The 21,848-nt window shown below is 36.6% G+C and overlaps 1 protein-coding gene across 1 annotated transcript in view; it reads left to right on the forward strand.

The window, feature by feature from the left end:
• The first annotated feature begins 1,374 nt into the window (after positions 1-1,374).
• The window catches only part of gabra6b (gamma-aminobutyric acid type A receptor subunit alpha6b), a 28,641-nt gene continuing 8,167 nt past the window's right edge, over positions 1,375-21,848 (forward strand). Inside the window, exons 1-9 of the mRNA XM_073824312.1 lie at positions 1,375-1,570; positions 1,674-1,792; positions 2,029-2,096; positions 2,657-2,877; positions 3,735-3,817; positions 3,903-4,046; positions 4,243-4,395; positions 10,351-10,586; positions 14,246-14,496. Of these exons, the coding sequence (XP_073680413.1) occupies positions 1,536-1,570; positions 1,674-1,792; positions 2,029-2,096; positions 2,657-2,877; positions 3,735-3,817; positions 3,903-4,046; positions 4,243-4,395; positions 10,351-10,586; positions 14,246-14,496 (1,310 nt within the window). The 5' untranslated portion in view covers positions 1,375-1,535. The remainder of the gene's footprint in view (positions 1,571-1,673; positions 1,793-2,028; positions 2,097-2,656; positions 2,878-3,734; positions 3,818-3,902; positions 4,047-4,242; positions 4,396-10,350; positions 10,587-14,245; positions 14,497-21,848) is intronic.

Here is a 21,848-nt window from a genome sequence, read left to right on the forward strand (position 1 = left end):
TGCTCAACAGGCCTGTCTCTGTTGGTATTTCACATTCCAGCAATCTCATTGTTCAACGCTCATATCAAAAACCTCCTCTGCCATCATTATGTTTTCTAAAAGCTCCACCATTATCATATTTGGGCTTATTTCATGGAGTGGACAACAACTGGATGAAGTGACCTGTGGCAACTTCTCTTATCCAGGGTCAGAGTTTTAAACCCTGCTGATCCCACATCAGCAAGTAATTGTCATTCCCTGACAATGTACACTGAATAGGCCATCAAATTTGAGATAAATCAAATGATGTATGTTGGCTTGATGCATTAAAACCTTATGACTGTGGATTAGGATAATGGCCCAGTGTTGTTACATTGAGAGTGGTACAGGCTATGCCAAGAAGATTCAAACAGCATCATTTGAATAAGCTCCATCCTGCTGCAGATGTGATCCCATCAATTCTGAGTGAGTGAAAAAGACTGTATCAGCATGGAGAGAGCCATTTTATCACCATAGCATTACATTGCTAAAAATACTGGGCATTCAATTTTATTGCATCAGTGATTTTGTATCAAATAATCACAAAACAAAAATAAGCAAACGTGGAAACAGCATGGCTCATAAAAACACCCATATTTCAACTAAAACTGTTGTGCATTTTTTTGCCAGTGCATAAACTTTTATCTCAGCATACATAACATTTTGCCTTATACACAGTTCTTTATGAACATGTTTTGACTGGTAAGTGACCTGAATGAATTCACTGTTTGAGAATGCAATTGTGTCTTCTGTAACAATATGACAAAGTCAGCAAAAAATAATAACGACTATATATTTCTTCTTAATATTATAGGCTACATTCTCACCTTAACTGTAGGACAGCCATGCAATATAAACTGTCACAATATGTAAACTAGAAGCTATTTTGATGTTAAAAACTTTAAAATGGATCATTTTGTTCTTAAATAGATGTTTGGCTATACTTAAGCAACATGCTTTTGGTAATGCTTAAAAACAACGCTCATAAATAATTAATAATTAATTGGCGAATGTTATGTAATGCCTAAAAATATCAGTAGCTGCAAATTTAACTATGCATATAAAGATGCATTGATTAAAGTTTGATGAAATGCTCAGTATTTGAATGTACATTAACTAATGATTAAAGTTTGTGAGTTTAAACGGTGAAAATAGCACGCCGACCAATAAGCAAAGTCAAACAGCAGAACGTTGCGCTTTTCCCAAATCTTTGGATAATTCCCTGACAAAACTCTCGTTGTCCTCTAATCTCTCATAATGCTTTATTCGATCATTGTCAAAGTCCTTTGGTTCCATCTACTCCGCCTCTTTGAAAGCACTTTAGTTTTCCATCAGAGTGAGTCAGAAGAAGCGCAACCCCACTGAGGAACTCCAGCAAGACTTCACGCATAAAAGCTTCAGGATTTACGCACACGAGCCTCGCGACCGCACCAGCTCCTTTCGCACACATAAATTATGGGACGTGCAACTAACACTACTTGACAAGGGGACACTTGGATAGAGAGCGCGCGCAAAGCATGGCTTGGATACGCACATGTTTTTTCCTGTCTTGGTAATTAGAAAAGTGCTTTTATCGGACTTTGCATGCGTGTTTGTTTTTATGCTTTGCTTGTTCGTGTGTGAAAATGAAACTAAAGTTTTGACTCTGTTTACAGTGTTGGACAGGTGTTTGCAAATCCACCACCCGAGACAAGGATATATTTGGATAACATTACCCGCATTTTGGACAGATTATTAGATGGATATGACAACAGACTCCGACCTGGATTTGGAGGTAGGCAAGTGCTGGAATCACTTTACATATTAAAGTCTTACTTTAGGGAGTTTAATCCAATTTCCACAGAAATTAGATTTCACTGTAGACTTTACGTGTGAGATTTCATCAGAAACTGCCTTATTTCTTTGCAAGTTTATTTTGTTTAAAATATGTGTAATGAATAAACATTTTTTTCCCCTTTTTTTAAAACTAATTCAATTGTATTATTTATTTATTTAAAATGTAAACTGCAGGACCTGTCACAGAGGTTAAAACGGACATCTTTGTCACCAGCTTTGGTCCTGTTTCTGATGTGGAAATGGTATGTGAGTAAAGCAATTACATATATGATACATGCAAACATGCATACAAACATAAATCCACCGTAATTGCATGTTTTCTATGCCCACTGCCTCCAGTCATGTCGGCCCTGGCTTCATTATTCTGACATTTGGGCAGGATGTCATTATAGCAGCTTAGGCATTTTAATCTGGTTGACAATCCCTGACAGTGAGGGTCCCGGCTCAGCTTTCTTTCCACTCTTACACACTACACTATTTTTCTACAATGTCCAAAGCCACCTCGCTCGCCTTGTGATCCACTGTGACAATCCGAAAGACAGTATAGATAAGTCTCTGCCAAGATTAGCGGGGGAGAAAAAGATAAAAATACCATTCCAGAGTGAATGTATACCAGTCTGAATCAGATACATACCCGATGACACTTTGTTGATGTGTTCACTCATAAAAAAGTATTGTGGGTTGCTATTTGTATATGTGGTTCTGCTTTTTCTCACATGCTCTGCACATGAAAATCTGATTTGTTTTGAGTTAAACCTGCAGTTGTGTGTATATCTTATGAAACCCTTAAACAATTTCTTAGGAATACACAATGGATGTGTTTTTTCGGCAAACATGGATAGATGACCGGCTGAAATTTGAGGGCCCCATTGAGATCCTGCGTCTCAACAACCTAATGGTCAGCAAGATCTGGACACCGGACACTTTCTTCCGAAATGGCAAACGTTCGATTTCGCACAACATGACCACTCCCAACAAGCTGTTCCGCATCATGCAGAACGGAACTATTCTGTACACCATGAGGTAGCCTGCATGCCAAAACATTTGCTCTCCAAGTCAAAGATGCACTGCACACTTGCTCTCTAAAATGGCAGTAGAAATTAAAAACTTAATGGCACATTCTTTCTTAGCAGTCCACAAAAAATACAATAGATTCTGTTATAAAATGTACTGGTTAACTGTCACTAAAATATAATGCACACTTAACATTTTTAATGCTAATAATAAAAGTATGTAGGGGAACGTGTATTAAATCACTTTAGGTAAAAATGAAATTCCTGTCATCATTCACTCACCCTCATGGTGTTCCATTTTTTTTTTATGTTAAAAACAAACGAAGATTTTCATTTTGAAGAATGTTGCAGTTGCTGATAGCCACTGACTTCCATTGTATGGAATAAAAATACTATGGCTACCAGCAAATGCAAAATGAAGAATTTTCCCATATGGACTTTTGATAGTCACTTTGTATGGAGTTTAAAAAAATTGTTCAGGTAAAAATGAAATCCCTTTCATCATTTACTCACCTTTATGTTGTTCCATTTTTTTCTTCTGCTGAACACAAAAGAAGACATTTTGAAGAATTTTACAGTTGCTGGTAGCCACTAACTCCATAGTATGAAATAAAATACTATGGAAGTCAATGACTACCAGGAACTGGAACATTCTTCAAAAAATTTATTTTGTGCTCAATAGAAAAAGAACTCGTATAGGGTTGAAACAACAATCCATTTCTGGGTGAACTATCTTTGGAATGCAAATGCAAAAGCAAAACAAAGACTTTCCCATATAGACTCGGACTTTTGATACTCACTTTGTAGTGAGTTTAAGAACATCACCTGTTTCACGTAAATTAAATTTGATGCTTTAATTGTTTTCAGGTTAACCATTAATGCTGAGTGTCCCATGCGGCTGATCAATTTTCCAATGGATGGACATTCATGTCCTTTGAAATTTGGCAGCTGTAAGTATGGTTAAAATGTCATGTATTCCCTTTGAATGGCTTTACTGGTATGACTGACTTGCGTTTGGATTTGTGCCTAATGCAGATGCCTACCCAATAAGTGAAATTGTTTACACATGGAAGAAAGGACCATTATTTTCAGTGGAAGTTCCTCAGGAGAGTTCCAGTCTGCTACAGTATGATCTCATTGGACAGACAGTGTCTAGTGAGAGGCTGAAGTCAAACACAGGTATGAGCTTTGGGAAGTATGACTCAGTGACAAATGTTTTCCAGTTTGCCAAGCAAATGCAAACCTCTTAAAACGTTGTCTTGAACATATGGGTTGAATATGTGTTGAAATGGATTGTCTTGTTTGTCTTGAATGTTTTATGATTTGTAGTTTAGGATTTCCTGTCCCACTGATGTCCCATATCCGTCTCTCGCAGGTGAATACATCGTCATGACTGTGTACTTCCACCTGCAGAGGAAAATGGGTTTCTTCTTGATCCAGACATACATCCCATGTATTATGACTGTGATCCTAGCACAGGTCTCCTTCTGGATCGACAAAGAGTCAGTACCGGCCAGAACTGTGTTTGGTAAGCCACTGTTTTTTTACTTCCTGTTTCATTGTTCATCTGTTGGGCTCACTGCACATGCACCAGTATGCTCATACTAAAGTGTATGGCATTTAATGCATATAAAATCAAACTTGAAATGAGACCTTGTATTTTAGACCCAGTGAGCTGCAGCATTTTAAGACACAATAGATCATAGTTTCCTGACGTTAAGGCTGTGCTAAAAGGTAGGAAGCAACATTATGTTTCATAAAATCATTATGACCTTCTTTTGGCCAAATTCCAATGTATTTCTCATGCAGAATGCAATCCTAGAATGCATAGCAACAAGCTCAGTAAAAGAGAAAAAAAATCAGGGAGTGGATGAAGTGATAGAAACTATAAATAATCAGTAACAATTAAACAGACTATTGAGACTAGTGAATTATCTTACTAAAGGTATTTAGACTGAAGGTTTATTCTTCATTCATAATGAACTCACTAACGGTGATGTAGAATGTTCCAAATCAGTCACTTTTGAGGATGTAGTCTCTGTAGGCTGTAGAGTGCACAGCAGTTCACTAAGTTCTGGAACTGAGCCACAGGAAGCAGAAGGTGTTTGTATTTTAAACACACCAGATTTGAAGCAAATGAATCTATATAGGTACAGTACAATTTAAAGTGAAGAGTTGTGAATTGCCAGACTAATACTGAAAGTTCTCATGAAAACTGTGCCATCATAAATATGCATCAAAGTCTTTCTTCATAAACAGAAAAGAAACCAGATGAATTTGCTAAGCATCCATTTATAACTTGATGAGATGATGCACATTTTCTGTTGCCTTTTTATGTAGATCTCTCTTGCTTCATTATCTTAATGCACTGTTCTTGGCAGCTGTTGGCAATAGTCCTAAATCATTTAAAGTGCCTTGGCCCTTGTTCTGTGGTGGTGTAGGATAAAAGCAAACATACTGAGATCCTCTTCCTGCCTCTGTTTGCCCTCCTTTCCAAACAGAACCATGAGAAGAAAGATCGGAGGATGCAAGTATATATTTTAGTGGTATTTTAACTCTGAATGAACAAGACTGTTGCACTTTAAGTTGCAGGTTCTTACCCTTACTTTGTCCTCATTGCTTTTTTCAGCTAATTAATTTAGTGCACGGATAAAGCATCTGTCATTGTGGTCTTCTGCTAGTGTTTGAATGGGGCCATTAGAATGAGCTTATTGGGCAATTAGGAGTGTATCAATCTATAACCTACAGCTAAAGCTTTTCTCTTTATGAAAAACACAATAACATGAAGCAATTAAAGCCTGTGCAAGCTGTCATATTCAATGTGCATAAGATGGTGAAATGTTTTTGGAATATATTTGAATTTTCTGATAAAACATGTCTTGTTTAGGGCGCTGTATAGATGAACTGTCATGAGAATTGATGCAAAGATTGCGATATTAAAGATGTTTTGCCCACCAGTCAATAAAGTTGCCTGATGTTCACTCAAAATATTTTTTTAACACAAAAAAAGATATGTTGAATATTGTAAATAAATAACACTTGACGGTAGCTGTTGATTTCCACAGTACAGAAGTACACTTGTTTTGTGTTCAACAGAAGAAAGAGATTCATACAGGTTTGGAACGACACGAGGTTGAGTAAATGAAGACAGAATTTTCGTTTTTGGGTGAACTATCTCTTTAAATGGGTTAATTAGGATACATTCATGTTTTGCTGATAAAGTCACAACTTTAGTATAAAAATGGCATCGCTCTAAGCAAGGTGTGAGCTACACCATGTCAGAAGAGTCGTTTCTGCAAGCAAACACTGCTCATGTGGAGAGGTGAGCAACCTACAGCATGTTTCTCAGCTCTGTCTCAGCTCTGAGGTGAAAGTGTTATTCTCGTGAAAAGAGATGTGAAAGAAAACTTAAAACAGTGTAGAAAGGAAACGGAGTGAGAGTTCTAACAAATGACTTGCCTTTGAGAGTAGAGATGAATAGGCAGAGGCACTCACTGTCCATATCCATTGTAGTTGCTCTACATCACAATCTTCTTCCACTAAAAGCTGGAATAACCCAGAGCATTGGTTCAGAGATGTAATTGCCTGAGGTTAATTTGGACTAAATTTTGCCCTTAAAAGCATTATTTTGCCCCAGGGGTTGTGATTGTGCCTTCGCTTTATACATGCTCAGGATCCGTTAAACATGTTCTCTTGTAAATAGCATCTATCCATATATTAACCTTTGATCTAAAGCTGACGTTAAATATTCAATGAGTTGTTTTTTATTTGATTGTGGAGGTGAAAGCTCAAGTTATATTTATCTTTGAAAGACATCAGTTTAATAGGACCATGAGGATGAAAAGAGTGAATGAGCTATGTGGATATTTATCATAGTAGTTATGAGAGTCACTTACTAGATCAGCGTTAGTCAATTGACCCATTCAAGTACATTTCTTTTAGACATAAAAATATTTTCATGTCCCTTCTGTAAGGAATTATACTTAGCTGCATTTCCCAAAAGCATTGCATGCAGATTGCAGAGATCATTGGTGCATGTGTTTTGTACAGTCTACTTAGGCTAATGATGCTTTTGGGAAACACAGCCCTGTTTATTGGACATCTATCAGATTCTATTAAACACCTGAGAAAAGAGCTGTTCAAAAAAGATAGTTCGGAATAATACTGCAAGTCTCTTTGACTGTATGAAAACAGTAATGATCTGGTCAAGTTAATTAAGCCAGTTTAATACCCACTTTAAGTAAATAATTAACTTTTTTTAAAAACAAAAAGCTTATCATGGCATTGTGGCCTTTAGATATGCATCAGGTGATGTTGCATAAAAGTACCTTTACTCAAGCTTTTACATTCCAAGTCTTCAAGTTCAAATACTTATGGTAGCTTTAAAGGGGTCATCGGATGCAAAACTCACTTTCACAAGTTGTTTGAACATTAATGTGTGTCGGCAGTTTGTGTACACAACAACCCTACAATGATAAAAATACACCCAGTGTATTTTTTTTTTATTTTTAAAAGTAATATCACCTTTTCAAAATCAGGTCATTCTTGTGGGTGTGATGACACACAGACAGAGGCCACTCCCACAATATTTGATTGACATGAGCACCTTCCCTTAGCCCCGCCCTCACCGAGCTGAAACAGTCCGACTCCGATCGCCATTGTGTCAATTCAGGTTCAGGGGAAGACAAGAATGTCTCAAATCAGTTGTTGGAATAATGAACATAGCTGGAAACTCAGAGGATTAACGTTACTTTTGTTTTTGAAAGAAAGGGGTCAGATCCTGATTTACAAATGGATTTATGTTTGTGCGAATCATTCGTGATGCAGCTTCATCCACAGCAGAAGTGAGTATAAGGTTTTTTTATGCATCTTTGCAAATGGCCTTTCTTAATAATGTGCTAATTAGCAAGTTTCACAGCTAAACACGGCGAAATGTGGCTAAAGTAAACATCACCGCTGTGTATGTAATGTGTTTTTATATATATCAGGTCCATTTATAATGCACTCCTGTTATGTCTCTATAGAGCTTAGTCATCTAGAATCAAGTTTTGTGCCTGCCGTAAAATGTTGGTGTCTCTATTAAGAGCTGGGTATGTTTCATCGTAACTGTCCTCATAGCAGAGACTCCCTCTCTTGAATGTAGTCTCTCCTTGGGTGTGAAAATGTATCTAATTTCTATCTGCTCGACCCATTGACCATGAGCTGCCCTATAGATCACCCGCAGCAGGCCAACAAAAACACTGCAGGCCCGTCCTGATGTGGATAGCTTGGCAGATTGTATCTACAGCACCTTTGCCCTTAAAGTAAAAGGTTTTGAGAAGGTGGGGTGAAAAACGCAGAAAGAGCAGATTTGTTTTACTAATGTGAGGTGTGTGTGTGTGTGTGTGTACCTGGTATTCATCACGTTAGGATAGGAATACCAGTAGATTTTGACCTTGTGGGGACATTTCTCAGGTCCCCATGAGGAAACAGGCTTATAAATCATGCACAGTGAGTTTTTTTGATGAAGTAAAAGTGTGCACAATCTCCTGTGAGGGCTAGGTTTAGGTGTAGGGTAGGTGTAGGGCCATAGAAAGTACGGTTTGTACAGTATAAAAACCATTACGCCTATGGAATGTCCCCATAAAACGTGTGTGTGTGTGTGTGTGTGTGTGTGTGTGTGTGTGTGTGTGTGTGTGTGTGTGTGTGTGTGTGTGTGTGTGTGTGTGTGTGTAAAGTAAAGTGACAGCATATCATGACTTGGTATGTCATAAAGTTTGCTCTTAACAGAAAATAATGGAAGTTGCAACCCAGGCCTCCTCCCTTTTTTTTCTTCTAATCCGACCTTAATATCAGGTAGTTTTCAGTGTTTGTGCTCCTCTGAGTAAAGTAAACAGCAGAACTACTCATCTACAGTCATCTTATACTTCAGTCTTCACATCTAATGGACATTGGATATTGAATTCCAGGTCATTTGAAATTGGATAGCCTTACTGGCAGTAGCGATTCAAATAACTGAATTAATAAATTAATTAATATTCTTTGGAAATGTTGTTTTATCTCATGTATATTGATTATTTTGAAGCCCCAGTAGGTTCTAATGCTGTGTAGTTATGGCTTTGCTTTTTGGACTAGTCTTGTTGCACTAGATTGTTTGACAGAGTGGCTTAACAGCACTACAATATATTTTAAAAAAGTAATACCGTTGTTCTCATTAAGCTTATAATGTGAAATTACATGACATTTTTCTGATGGTTTTGTATAACTTGTATACAAACAAAAAATAGTATACAAACAAACCATTTATGTGGTAGTGAAAAAATACTGTTCAATAAAATACAATACTGTTTCAAACATTAAGAAATGTTAAACTGAATGAAATATAAATAGGGTATTTCTGTTTCATAAAAAAATTGCTTGTTTTTAGGTTACTATATTTTTTATTATATGAAACAACACTTGTCAAACATATGCACTGCTTTAGTTGAAAAATAAAATATAACAAAGTTTAATAAATAATGTTATCCGTCATCTTTTGGGCAAATCTCTTTGAATCTCAAAGGCTTTTCAGTCCTTACTGAACTAATGCCTATTATTTATCCTGGAGCTATTCCACAGGAGTTCATGCAGAGCTTTGAGTAAATGACCTATTCAACAGAGCCGACACGCACCAGCGGCCCATTGGTCTCTATGATCCATTATAAAATGACTGTACACTGCCCCCCACTCCCTCGTTTTCCCATCAGCCCCTTTCTGTGCTCAGAATCATGGGAGAATAGATCCAACTGCATGTTCTTTTAATAACAACAACAAAAGTACAAGAAAGATGCGAACCAAGAGACAGAACTGAGTCCTCCACCATGATATCTGTAGAAGGACGAGACGAATGCTGAAACACTGGAGACTTTAGATTAATAAAGAACAACTACAAACAATCAGAGAAAACAGGAACAACACAACTATGAGTCCACATAACAAAACTAGAACACAATGACACTTATCTTGTTGGATTTCACATGTTGTTATATCACAGCAACTACAAAAATACAGCTTTCATACTTCAGGCATCTTACTTGCTTTCGGAGGGTTGAAAACCACTAAAAGAATGCATACTTTACTGGTATTACTGATATCATGATAACCCTGTCTAAAAATCCAGTTTTTTTTTTTTTTACAATTTGCAATGGCAACCAAATGACTAATTGGCCTTCATTTTAATTGTAGTAACACATAAACATCATATAACATAACTTATATAGGTAATGGTTAGTTAATAGTGAGAATTTGACCTTAAAAAAATGTCCCAATTTTCATATTTTATCATATTTTATGAGATTTCTTTGTTCAGTAAACATTTTGAGTGTCAGTTGCAAAAATAATATTTCAAATAATATGAATTTTCAATAATGTTTAGGATTGTGTTGAACTGAGGCAAAGTTTAACCTAATTGAACCAAACAGAAATCGTTACCAAGACCTTTTGTTTTCTCATGTGTTCTCAACAGGCATCACCACAGTACTAACCATGACCACCCTGAGCATCAGCGCTCGTCACTCTTTACCCAAAGTCTCCTACGCCACCGCCATGGACTGGTTTATCGCCGTCTGCTTCGCATTCGTCTTCTCATCCCTTATCGAGTTTGCTGCTGTCAACTATTTCTCCACCTTGCAGGCCAATAAGGAACTTCGGCGGGCCAACATGGCCTGTGCTGCGGCCAGAAGTGATGGAGAACTTGTTACGGTAATTCTTCATTTCTTCATTCATTCCAGCCTCTCTTCTCTCTCCCTTTCATGGTTCGCTCTCGTTTCGGCTGATAACAGGCGCGCTAGACGAAAGGAGACAGCCAGTGGCCTCCCCAGCCATTTTGCTGCTGCAGATTATATAATCAGTTCAACGTAGCAAAACATCCAAGCGAAAGCATGCCAGGCTCAAAGCGAGGGGATCTATCCTCTGTATCTCGCATGATTGCTGTAGGCGGTAGACGCAATGCCATCGTACTCTTGCCCGGAGTAAGTAAATTAATGTGTGAAGTCACAGTCTGAGTTCCGTTGAGTGTAAAGTCGTAAGTATAATGACAGAGACTGTGGCTCAGTTTGGTACAAAATCAGAACTGTAGGAGTGTGGAAGTACGTCTTTTGACTTAGACTTCATTAAGACTTCTGTTGGCTTCTATGCAGTGTAAAACAGCTTTATAGTAATTGGCTCATGACATGATTGTCTCATTTGAGTACTTTGTACTCCAGTGTTAGTTGTACCTTTTCCAGCAGGTTTCATGAATACTCCCCAGTCTGCCATTAATATCACAAACCGATTGGCCCGTCCCAAAGTCATCCCATTAGTTGATGTTGTCCTGGTTGGGTTGCTTTAATGTTTGAATAGTCACATTGATTACACTTTTGGGGTGGGAATCAACATACAAATAGCTTTTTACATGCATTTGGGGCCACACTTTAGTTTGGGCACCAATTCTCACTATTAACTAACAATTAACTGTGACTTTTGGCTCAATAAACTCCTAATTTGCTGCTTATTAACAGTTAAGGTAGTTGTTAAGTGTAAATATGGGCTTGCATTAAGGCATCTAAATTATGGTGTTGCAGAATAAGACACTGATATGTGCTTTATAAGTAGTGTTGGGGGTAACACATTACAAGTAACGCAAGTTACATAATAATATTAAGTTATTTATAATAATAATATTTTTCCAAGTAAAGTAACACAGTACTTTTTTAATTGATAAGAAAATAGATGAGTTACTTTTTCAAATAAGTAACACCAGTTACTTTTCCCCCATTTATTGATTAAAAGCTTTCCTGTTCCCATGTTGAGAGAAATTGTGAGTAAGATGTTTCTTTAGTTCTAGAATAAATGTGAACATGCATTAATTCATTTCACTCACTATAAAAACAGTATTTCTCAAAATAAGTAAAAACAGTGAAATTCAACACAAACTTGCAATAATTAAATATGTTAAATAATACAAATATCCTTTATGTATTTAATCCCATTTTATTAACAAATGTTTTTGCTGCCAAACTTCGATGATCCAATTCATCCATACTAATAATCAAAAATTACTCAAGATAATCTAACATTTGTTTTCCTTTTTTTTTTTTTTTTTTTTTTTTTGCTAAAGAGTGGGCATTTTTTCTTCTGCGGTCTACTGTACAGATGTGAATTTACTTTTCTCTAAGCATGAGGCTTTTGGTGTGAAAAGGCTTTTTACATTTGCAAAAAATATAACTTTTATATTAAAAACAAACAAGCAAGCCCTGCCCAGATTTAAAAAGTAACGCAAAAGAAATGTAAGTAACGTAATTAGTTACTTTTTTGGGGGAGTAACTCAATATTGTAATGCATTACTGTTTTTAAAAGTAACTTTCCCCAACACTGTTTATAAGTAATAAACAGTCAATATGCTAGAATGCACCTGATTTAAATACCCAAATTTTTTGAATAGGGTAAAAAACTGTTGAATAGGGTAACTTATGATATCACTATTTACCCAGTTGATTAATCACAGAACATTAAGAAGTATTATAAGTTTTCAGAAATGGTAGGTTTAAATATGGAAATTAGACATTATTTAATCAATATGCACTAATTTGCATACATTTCCAGGACAATCTAAATATCAGATAAAGCCAAGTTTAAAAGTCAGGTTTCATTTTGTTGACATATTAGAGTTAAATGTTTTTGTTTGTTTTTTTGGATTACTCTTTTTTTTTAATCACTCCATAAATCTAAAATGTCAATAGCCAGAAAAACAAATGTTTGGGTGTATGAAAGTGCTATTGAAGTGGATATTTCTGGATTCGTAGATCATTGACAAAACTGCTTTTAAATAGGCTATACTTATTTGTATTGTAATTGAAATCCAGAGAGTATAATAAAATACACATTTTGGATGTGTATTGGATGTGTAAAGTGGTCTTGCGTGTAAAAAAAAAAAAAAGGCTGTAGTTTGACTTCCTGAAGAGTGGAAACACTGTGACTTCATTAAAACACAGAGCTTCAACATGTCAGTTTCTTACTCAACCAGTGGCAGCAGTAAGCAATTCTACAGCTAAAAAGCTGAAATAAGCATATATGATGGCTCTTTTGCACATTCAAGAGCTACATGTAGAGAGCCAGAGACAGGATACAAGTGTGTGAACGTCCCATTGCCTTGGGTATTTAGCCTGAGTTAGGTGCTGCCTGTTGCGGTGTCAAAAATAGCTGCGGTATTATGGCAGCGTGAGGCCAGCCTGGGCGATTTCACGTTGTAGTAGGGCAACACAGTGATCTGCAGCTGACACTCACAGCTTGGAAACCTGCTCAGTGATGGAACCGAGTCAAAGCTGCTGCTCGATGCCAAAACTTTCCCCAGCCGGAAAAGGCTAAGGCACTGCAAATAAAAGCCATAAATAACCTTGTTTACTCAAAGCAAAGACTGATTAAAGTTCATTTAACAGATATTATTGTTGCCCACCTGCTCTGAATATCATATTTACTGGTTACGACCTAATAATAATATTACATTATCACATAAAAGTAGCTGTGTTGCATACAACAGTTTGGTAACACTTCAGTTTAGGGGCCAAATCTCTCTAGTTTGAAAAAGCACATATTAATGTCTTATTCTGCATGAGCATATTTTAGGTCCCTTAATCCAACCTATACCTAAACTTAACAACTACCTTACTAACTACTAATAAGCAGCTAATTAGGACTTTATTGAGTCAAAAGTCAAAGTTAGTAGTTAGTTAATAGTGAGAATTGGTCCTCAAAATAAATTGTGACCTACAGTTCTTTACAAAGACATTAACTGGTTAATGGTTAAAGTTAATGGTGAGTTAACCGCCAGGAGACAAATAAAATAAACTTTAGATTTAGAACTTTAGATTGTGTTAGCAGATACTGGTGCTCCTTGAAACAAACAAACAAAAAATAAATCAAGTTTGCTTTAACCCCCTGGGGTCGAAAAACGCGCCGGCGCTTTTTGAGGCACGTTTTTGTAATAACGCCAAAAAGAATGTAAATTTCTCAGTCAGTTTTGTAGCAGTTAAATCTTCAACACTAGTCAACACTGCTAAAATATCACTGCACAACCTTCCCTGAATTGGTTTACTGTTACAACAAATTTACCTTTTCAACAAAATCAAAAGACACACTGAGTGAATATTATTATTTTTGTGTTTGTTTGTTTGTTTGTTTGTTTGTTTGTTTGTTTGTTTGTTTGTTTGTTTGTTTGTTTGTATCTATCACTGGAGCAAAAAAGGATCATGTAATAACATTTTCTGTGGTCTGTCATTACACCAGGTACACTGTTTCATTTCTAGTTCCGTTGAGTCACCAGTCAAACTGTTTGATAACTATTTGCTTGTTCTCGTCTCACAAATTAATCTCTCTGTGTCTAGAATCCTCTGGACCCTGGAGGTGTGCTGAAGAAAAGGCTGAACTCCCTCTCCCAAAGAGATCCTACTACTGACAGGTTCCCCAGACCACCACAGCCTGATCTCCATCAGCAAAGCACCACCGTCTCTGCCAGCATGCTGACAGGAACTAGTATTATTGACAAGTACTCACGCATCCTTTTTCCTCTGTCCTTTGGGGCCTTCAACCTGGTCTACTGGATTGTCTATCTCACCAAAGACACTATGGAGTCCAGGTAGGAGTCTGCTCTGTTGGTTTGGTAGAACTTGCCTTTTTGTTCTTCTTAAGAACTGTGTAGGTCAAAAAAGAGAGAAATATATATATATATATATATATATATATATATATATATCTTTTTGACACAGGTGATCCAGGCTTTAAAACTGGCATACAACTTTTAATAAACAAAACATAATTGCTATTGCAGAGCAGTGGATGCATATCAGAAACACGACCCAGTCTCATTGGAAATACAAGCTTGTCATGACGATTACGCAACACAGGAATTGTATGTGCATTATTGCATATTTTGCGATAGTTTCAAAGAAAATTGTCCAGTGACTAAAGGTTAATGCTTCAAACTTGCTCCTCCCTGTTGAAAAAAAAACAGCATATGCTGGTTAGGTAGGTGATGATGCTGGGATGCTGGGAAGCTGCTTTTAGCTGGTTTATGCTGGTCCTTTTGCTGGTCCATGCTGGTTTATGCTGGTCCTTAGCTGGTCATGTTGCTGGTCAAGGATCAGCATAAATCAGCAAAGGACCAGCATAAACCAGCAAAGGACCAGCATCCCAGCATCAAAACCTACCTAACCAGCATGTGCTGTTTTTTTTTTTGTTTTTTTTTTTTGTTTTTTTTTTCAAAAGGGTAGGGGACCCACTCTCCTGGAAAGTTTATTTTCAACTGGCTTCAGCACACCTACCTATAATTTTCAAGCACTCTTGATGAGCCTGATTGGCCGCTTCGTGTTGGATAATAACAAGCCACCTCTACCAAACCTAACCCTAAACCTACCTGATAGTGTTAATGAAAGCAAAAGTGATATAAAAATGCATTCTCTGATTCAACCATGATATTTTAACTTCCTTATGTGCGGGTTTGAGTTATTTTGTCAAACCACAGTTTGACGGTATTTGTACCAGAGCTCTTCACCTCACAAGTGCAACGCTGTAACGCTTGAGTAACAGATTGCTGGTTTATGCTGGTCCTTAGCTGGTCGTGTTGCTGATCAAGTACCAGCAAAGGACCAGCTTAAACCAGCATCCCAGCATCAAAACCTACCTAACCAGCATATGCTGGTTTTTCAACAGGGTTGGGGACCCACTCTTCTGGAAAGTTTATTTCCAACCAGCTTCAGCACACCTGCCTGCAATTTTCAAGCAGTCTTGAGGAGCTTGATTGGCAGCCTCAGGTGTGATTGATTATGGTTGTAGCTTAAGGATAGTGGGTCCCCAGGAACAGGGTTGAGGACCTTTGCTTTATTGTGTTGAAAGAAGAAAAAAAAACTCCACCAAACCCAACCCTAAACCTACGTACCTGATAGTGTTAACGAATGCAGAAGTGATATAAAAACACATTCACTGATGCAACCATGCTATTTTAACTTCCTTATGTGCGGATTTTAATTTGTTTTGTCAAACCACAGTTTGACGGGATTTGTACCTGCACTCTTCACCTCACAAGTGCAACACTGTAACGCTTGAGTTACAGATCAAACCTACTGCGTTAGAAAACCCATTTTTAAACCCATACATTTGAGGCTATGTATGTGATACTAACACTCAAAAGTATCCATTTTCAAATCTCACAGCATGTTAAAATCATTGTGAAGTCATAACATAATATTGCGTGAAATTAGGCTTTCTGGCCATGTAAATCATAATTTGTGTAAAAAAAAAAAGGTATACAAGAGTTTTACTGCCTCTAGTGTTCATTTCAACTGGAAACTGCAGTGACTCATACGTATCTGTGCGTTTTTTGAGATTTGCAGAAACGTAGGTAGAGGCACATATTTTCAATGAGTCTGGGTTGCAGAAACAAGGACTCATTTGGCTGCATTTATTTTGTACCGTTGTACCGCTATGGAGTGAGTTGTAGTGTGTGTCTGCTGTGCTAAAGAACAATGCCAGTCTAGATGAATGTTGTTTCCCACTGACTAGAGAAAAGCATTAAGCATGTACTAAATTGAGATGGCTCAAATAGAAAAAAAAGGCCTGGAGTATAATATTGACATATTGAGTTTTTCCACAGTCCTAAAAGACTATTCAGTAAAAACTAAGATGGGGAAAAAAATCATCTCATTCTCAAGTCTTTCAACCACATTTACAAATGACTATCCATATTTAGACATTGGCCTATTGGTTCTTCAACAGCTTGGTAATGGACCCAAAACTTTAGTAAACTTTCTTATTTTTTATTTTTTATTTAGTTACTTAGGTACACTATACTATATTTTTAAAACACTATACTTTGTGTTACATTACTTTGGCAAAAGTATAAAAAAGTAAAATTACACAAAAGTAGTAATCAATCCTAGTGCAATCAATCATTTATTTATTTTAAGCTATTGGAGCCATTTTGCTATTGCTATCAGTTCACCACTGTTAGTGATTTACCCAGCTATGATGACTTCCGCTTCTGAGAACCCCGGAAATGTGAAAAGCGTCCATGTGGAGGAAGTAAGATAGCTATTAAGCGTCACTTCTCATTTTGCTTGCAAAGAAAGTAATTACATAGAAGCACAGCAGCAATAAATAAATTAATAAAGGGCCATTTATTTCTAAAGGTCAGAAAGAGGTGATGGAAAAGTCCATCTATTGGCCATTACATAACGTCTCAAAGCAGTCAACCCTTGATTTAGTCTCAAAATGGGACAGTATGTAATCAAACTGCTAAAGCCACTAGAACTCAGCATAAGCATACAGTATATCATTTTGCCTGTGTTATGTTGCTGTTTTACTGCTGATGTCCCTTACAGAGAGAGAGAGAAAGATGTTACAGTATAATCTACTATTTCATGCTTGGCTTTGCTGTCCGGAACAGTTGTGGCAGTCCTTCACAAGTCCTCAAACAGTGTGAATTAGATGTGTCAATGACTGAATTGAGAAATGTATTAACGGCTTCTGTGCTACTGAACAGAAGAAAATTTTAGGATTTTCATGATAGGACATGTATATTTAATAGAGATTTAATTTCTGGCCAATGCTGAGACTAATTTAGAGTTTCATGGAGCACATTTGTTCGCTGTCATTTTCTCGTTCACCCCCTACTCTGTATTATCCCATCATCATATTTTTCATATTATTCTCCTGCAGCCATGATCGCTTATCATCTGATAATAGGAGTGCTGTTTCTGAGCAAGATCTGAAATTCAAAAAACGTAGTCCTTAAAGAAATAACTCAGCCATATGTTATTCTAAACCTGTTTGTTTTTAATATGAAGCATAAATATTTGAAATGAATTTTAAGGAGCTTTCATGCAGATGCCTTCAAAATGACAGTGACCACATCTACCATAAATGCGGTTTCTTGTTTTCCTTTGTCTTTGGAGTGTTACAAGCTGTTTGTGCATAGATGAGATCTGTAAAGTTGCAAAGCTTAAAGTCTCAAAACCAAAGAGATATTGATTATATTAGTTAAGACTCAGCCACACCCCCCTAAAATGGCCCGTTCAAAGACACCCCCACTTGTTCATGTCACGGGGCGAGGAGATTAGCATAACACCGCCCATTTGTATATGGAAAGAAAAATTACTTTGAAATTACTTAACTTTTTGCTGTAGAATCGTTGCAGCCACTATGTTGTGGAAATGCAGTGTGTTTCATTGCGAAAGTATTTTGTTTGGCAACTAGAAATCAGTGGTTAGTTATATTTACAACATTTCCCGGAGGACTGTTTCCTGAACCTAGGAGAGCAGCTGACAATGCCAGTTGTACACAAAGGGTTAAGGCTATAAAGTGGGGCAATTCCAATGTTGCAAGTATAGTCTGCGCTTTTGACTGATGGCCTGTAAGTACTTTTTCAGATTTAAAGAATTCAGTACTGACCATTTAAACACCAGTTTAGTGCAGTGTAGAGTGCTTGTTGTTTCTCGTTCTACTGTTATGTTTACACGGTGGAGAGAACACCTTTGTTTCCATCAATGATGAGTTTTGTAAAAATATAAGGATTTCAGAAAGGTGGGGCGGAGAGGAGCAACAATAAATGTACAGTATGTGGAAAATAATGTTATTTGAACCTCAAACTGCATAAACACATTGCATTATAACAAAAACACAAAATAATGCTCAATTTAGCAACATCATATGGCCCCTTTAATGTGATAAACAGACCAAAATTCTCTCAAAATGCTCTGAACTGTGATTCTGTGTTTGGTTAGCAGAAGCATTGGTTCTTGTGCATCCGGTATGGTGTTTCTGTGCAGAATTTGTTGATTATTTCAGAGTTTAGGCAGAGGGGAAGATTATCGTACACTAACAACTTAAATTCTAGTCTGTTCCGGAGGCTATGACAGACCTAAGCCGACGGTCACTCGTTGGACAAAGTCAGGCCATCATTGAGCGTCTGTCAGCCCAGTGTTCCACACTGTCTGCACTAGTCAGGACCCATCTGTGATTTGAGCGACTGAGCGTGTTGAATCCGCGTCAGCCCTTCGATGAGGCAGATCACTCTGATTGGCTGTTCAGCTTAGCAAACCAGTGCACGAGAAGAAAAGCAAAAGCAAATGACTTTAAGTGGGGACACTTTCATGTGCATTCCAGAATGTGAATATTTTCATGTTGTAGTCTTAATTGAGAAAGATAAAGACCAACTTATCAACATGGTTCATATTTAAAATAGCAAGCAAGAGCTGTTTAGTTTTCAGCTTGTATATCCACACACCTAGTTTCGGCTTACCTTTTTTGGAACGACGCATATGGACGGCTGCCACCTGCTGGTGTAGGCAGGTATTTCCAGGTATTTCCTCTCAGGCAGGTACCGTATATGCTAATTGGTCATCGGCTGTAGTCTTTGTGGTGTGTTTATGCGCAAATTTTAGTCGTAGATATAGGCGGTGCTAGGCGACATCACAATCGGCTTTCGTCGCTGCTAGTTCTTTGATGTTGGTTTGGTGTGTCACAGGCTTAAACCTTCCTCAGTTGTTTTGCTCTGTTTTGATTCCACTGGATTATTGTCTCCTTCTAATAAAGCCTGCAATTAGATCCACAACGTGTGAGGAACTCTAATGTATGCGTGGGTTGAAATAGCTGAGAACTCTTTAGGACTTCTTTAAAACTTTTTAATTTAGATGCCATTAAACACATTTTAGATCACCTCAGTTCAATTTAGCTTATTGAGCACTTACTCATTGTTTCAAAGCAACTTCTCAAAAAGTGTTTTCTTTGGACAATCAGTTTTAAAAGCAGGTTACAGCTTGTGATCATACTGATTATAATATAAATATAGTATTTCACCAGCTATATAGTATATTCATTATTCTTCTTCACTGTAAAAAAAAAAAAATGCTTTTCTGACTTAGATTTTTTGTCTTGTTTCCAGCCAAAATATCAAAGGATTTTCTAGTAAAAAAGTAATAAAAAAAAACTAGTCAAAATTAAGTGTTTTTGCTAAATAATCTGCCAATGGGTTAAGAAAAATAATCGTGTTTTCTGTATAAAATAAGTTTTTTTTTTCTTACCCCATTGGCAGATTATTTTGTATGTTCTAAGCAAATACTCTTGAAAACAAGAAAATAATTTTCACTAGTCTAGAAAATCCTTCTTGATTTAAGAATTTTTAGATATTTTGTCAGGAAACAAGACAAAACAATCAAAGTAAGAAAATCATTTTTTGCAGTGTTAAAACAAATCAATTGTAGTTTGAATTGACTTGATTGTTTTGAGTCATTGTTTTCATAAATTTCAAGACATAAATAGTGTAATATTAAATGGTCTATTTTGGTATTGTCTAAAATGTGAAAGACTTTTGCTCCAACGAGTTAATTTTACATTCAGCTTTTCATTCACAAACTGAACATAGGTCAGATTTTCCCTGTCCTCGTGTCACCTTTCTCTTTTCAAATCCAGTGGAAAAAAAGGAATGAAAGAAAAAGGCCTCAAAGCCTCCATGAAAGAGCCGCCACGGGACAAAAGGAAAATATGAGATATCTCCTCTCTCTCTCACACACGCGTTCAGTATGTCGGTGTGCGTCTTACACAGAAATCATAGAGGGCACTGCCAGCCTGCCGGTGGCTGTTTAATGAATAGTTCCATTCAGGTGCAGACATTAAGGAGGCTCATTGGATGAGTTGGCTTGTGTGTGTGCACACATATGCGGCAGTTTCACAGAAGCTACCTGCGGGTGATAAGCTCTTCGCTTTATTGCCCACTGGAGTGCCTGACGCGAGAGGAAGCGCTTCTCTCATAAATCAATGGCAATAAATGTCAGCGTGGCCCGAAATCCCCCATTTTCCCATCTTCACGCAGGTCTTTGCCATAACTTTGGTGTAATGATCATTCAATTACTGCCCATCTAAAATATGTCAGTAAATGTTGGATGTGAGACCCAGAGACATAGATTTATCATATCTTTATGGATTCACACTCACATAGCACAGTCTGACATACTGTAATAAATGTTTGTATGTATGTGTTTATGTTTGCATCTGTAACCTGCGTCCTTGCAGAGCATTCAGTTATTTGATTGATTGATTGATTGATTGATTGATTGATTGATTGATTGATTGATTGATTGATTGATTGATTGATTGATTGATTGATTGATTGATTGATTGATTGATTAACTGACTGATTGATTAACTGACTGATTGATTGATTTAATCAATGAATGAATCAATCTATACAGAGATTAAACCAGAGGTCTCAACACTAGCCACACTTTTTATTATTACATAAAAGTGTCAATGTAAATAATACTTTTTAGTAACTAAGGTTCTTAAGTTTTTTTGTCTCTATGATTTATCTGTAAAAATAAAGAATTTATTATGCACTATTGTGAACCTTATTGTAGAGTGTGAACTATTTCAACATTACTTGACGTGTTATGTTTGTTATTTAGGAAAAGAACATTTATTGGGGATAATATTGATATTTCTGGAAATGTTTGTAATCTGAAAGCATTGGTTAGAATTACATAAAACATTAATTAACTATTTTAAAAACAAAGTATTTAAAAATAATAATAATAATAATAATAATAATAATAATAATAATAATAAAACTCTTGAAGCTAGATCCAATAAGCAGAGACAAACACAGATTGCTTCATCTTCATAAAATTTGTTTTTGTTTTGTTTTGTTTTTTGATCCAAGTTCAGCTGGGGAGTTTTTTCCATCAAATATTGCCAAATAATTTCTTTGTACAGAACATGTCCATTTAAGTGTCTTTTTGTTGTTGTTGGTTTTAATTGTGAATTATGTAATGCAGATGTTCAGCAAATTTGGCTTAACAGTACATTTCACCAATACCCCTTTTGGCCTGTTGAAGTTAGTAAAGAGCCTTCAAACCATAGTAAGAGATCATTTAATGTTTAAACTGAATAAACTAAATGCTGGGTAGATTACTTACAAATTATAGTCCAAATTACATA

Source organism: Garra rufa, chromosome 19 (assembly GCF_049309525.1).
Source record: "Garra rufa chromosome 19, GarRuf1.0, whole genome shotgun sequence".
In the NCBI taxonomy this organism is placed as follows: Eukaryota; Metazoa; Chordata; class Actinopteri; order Cypriniformes; family Cyprinidae; genus Garra; species Garra rufa.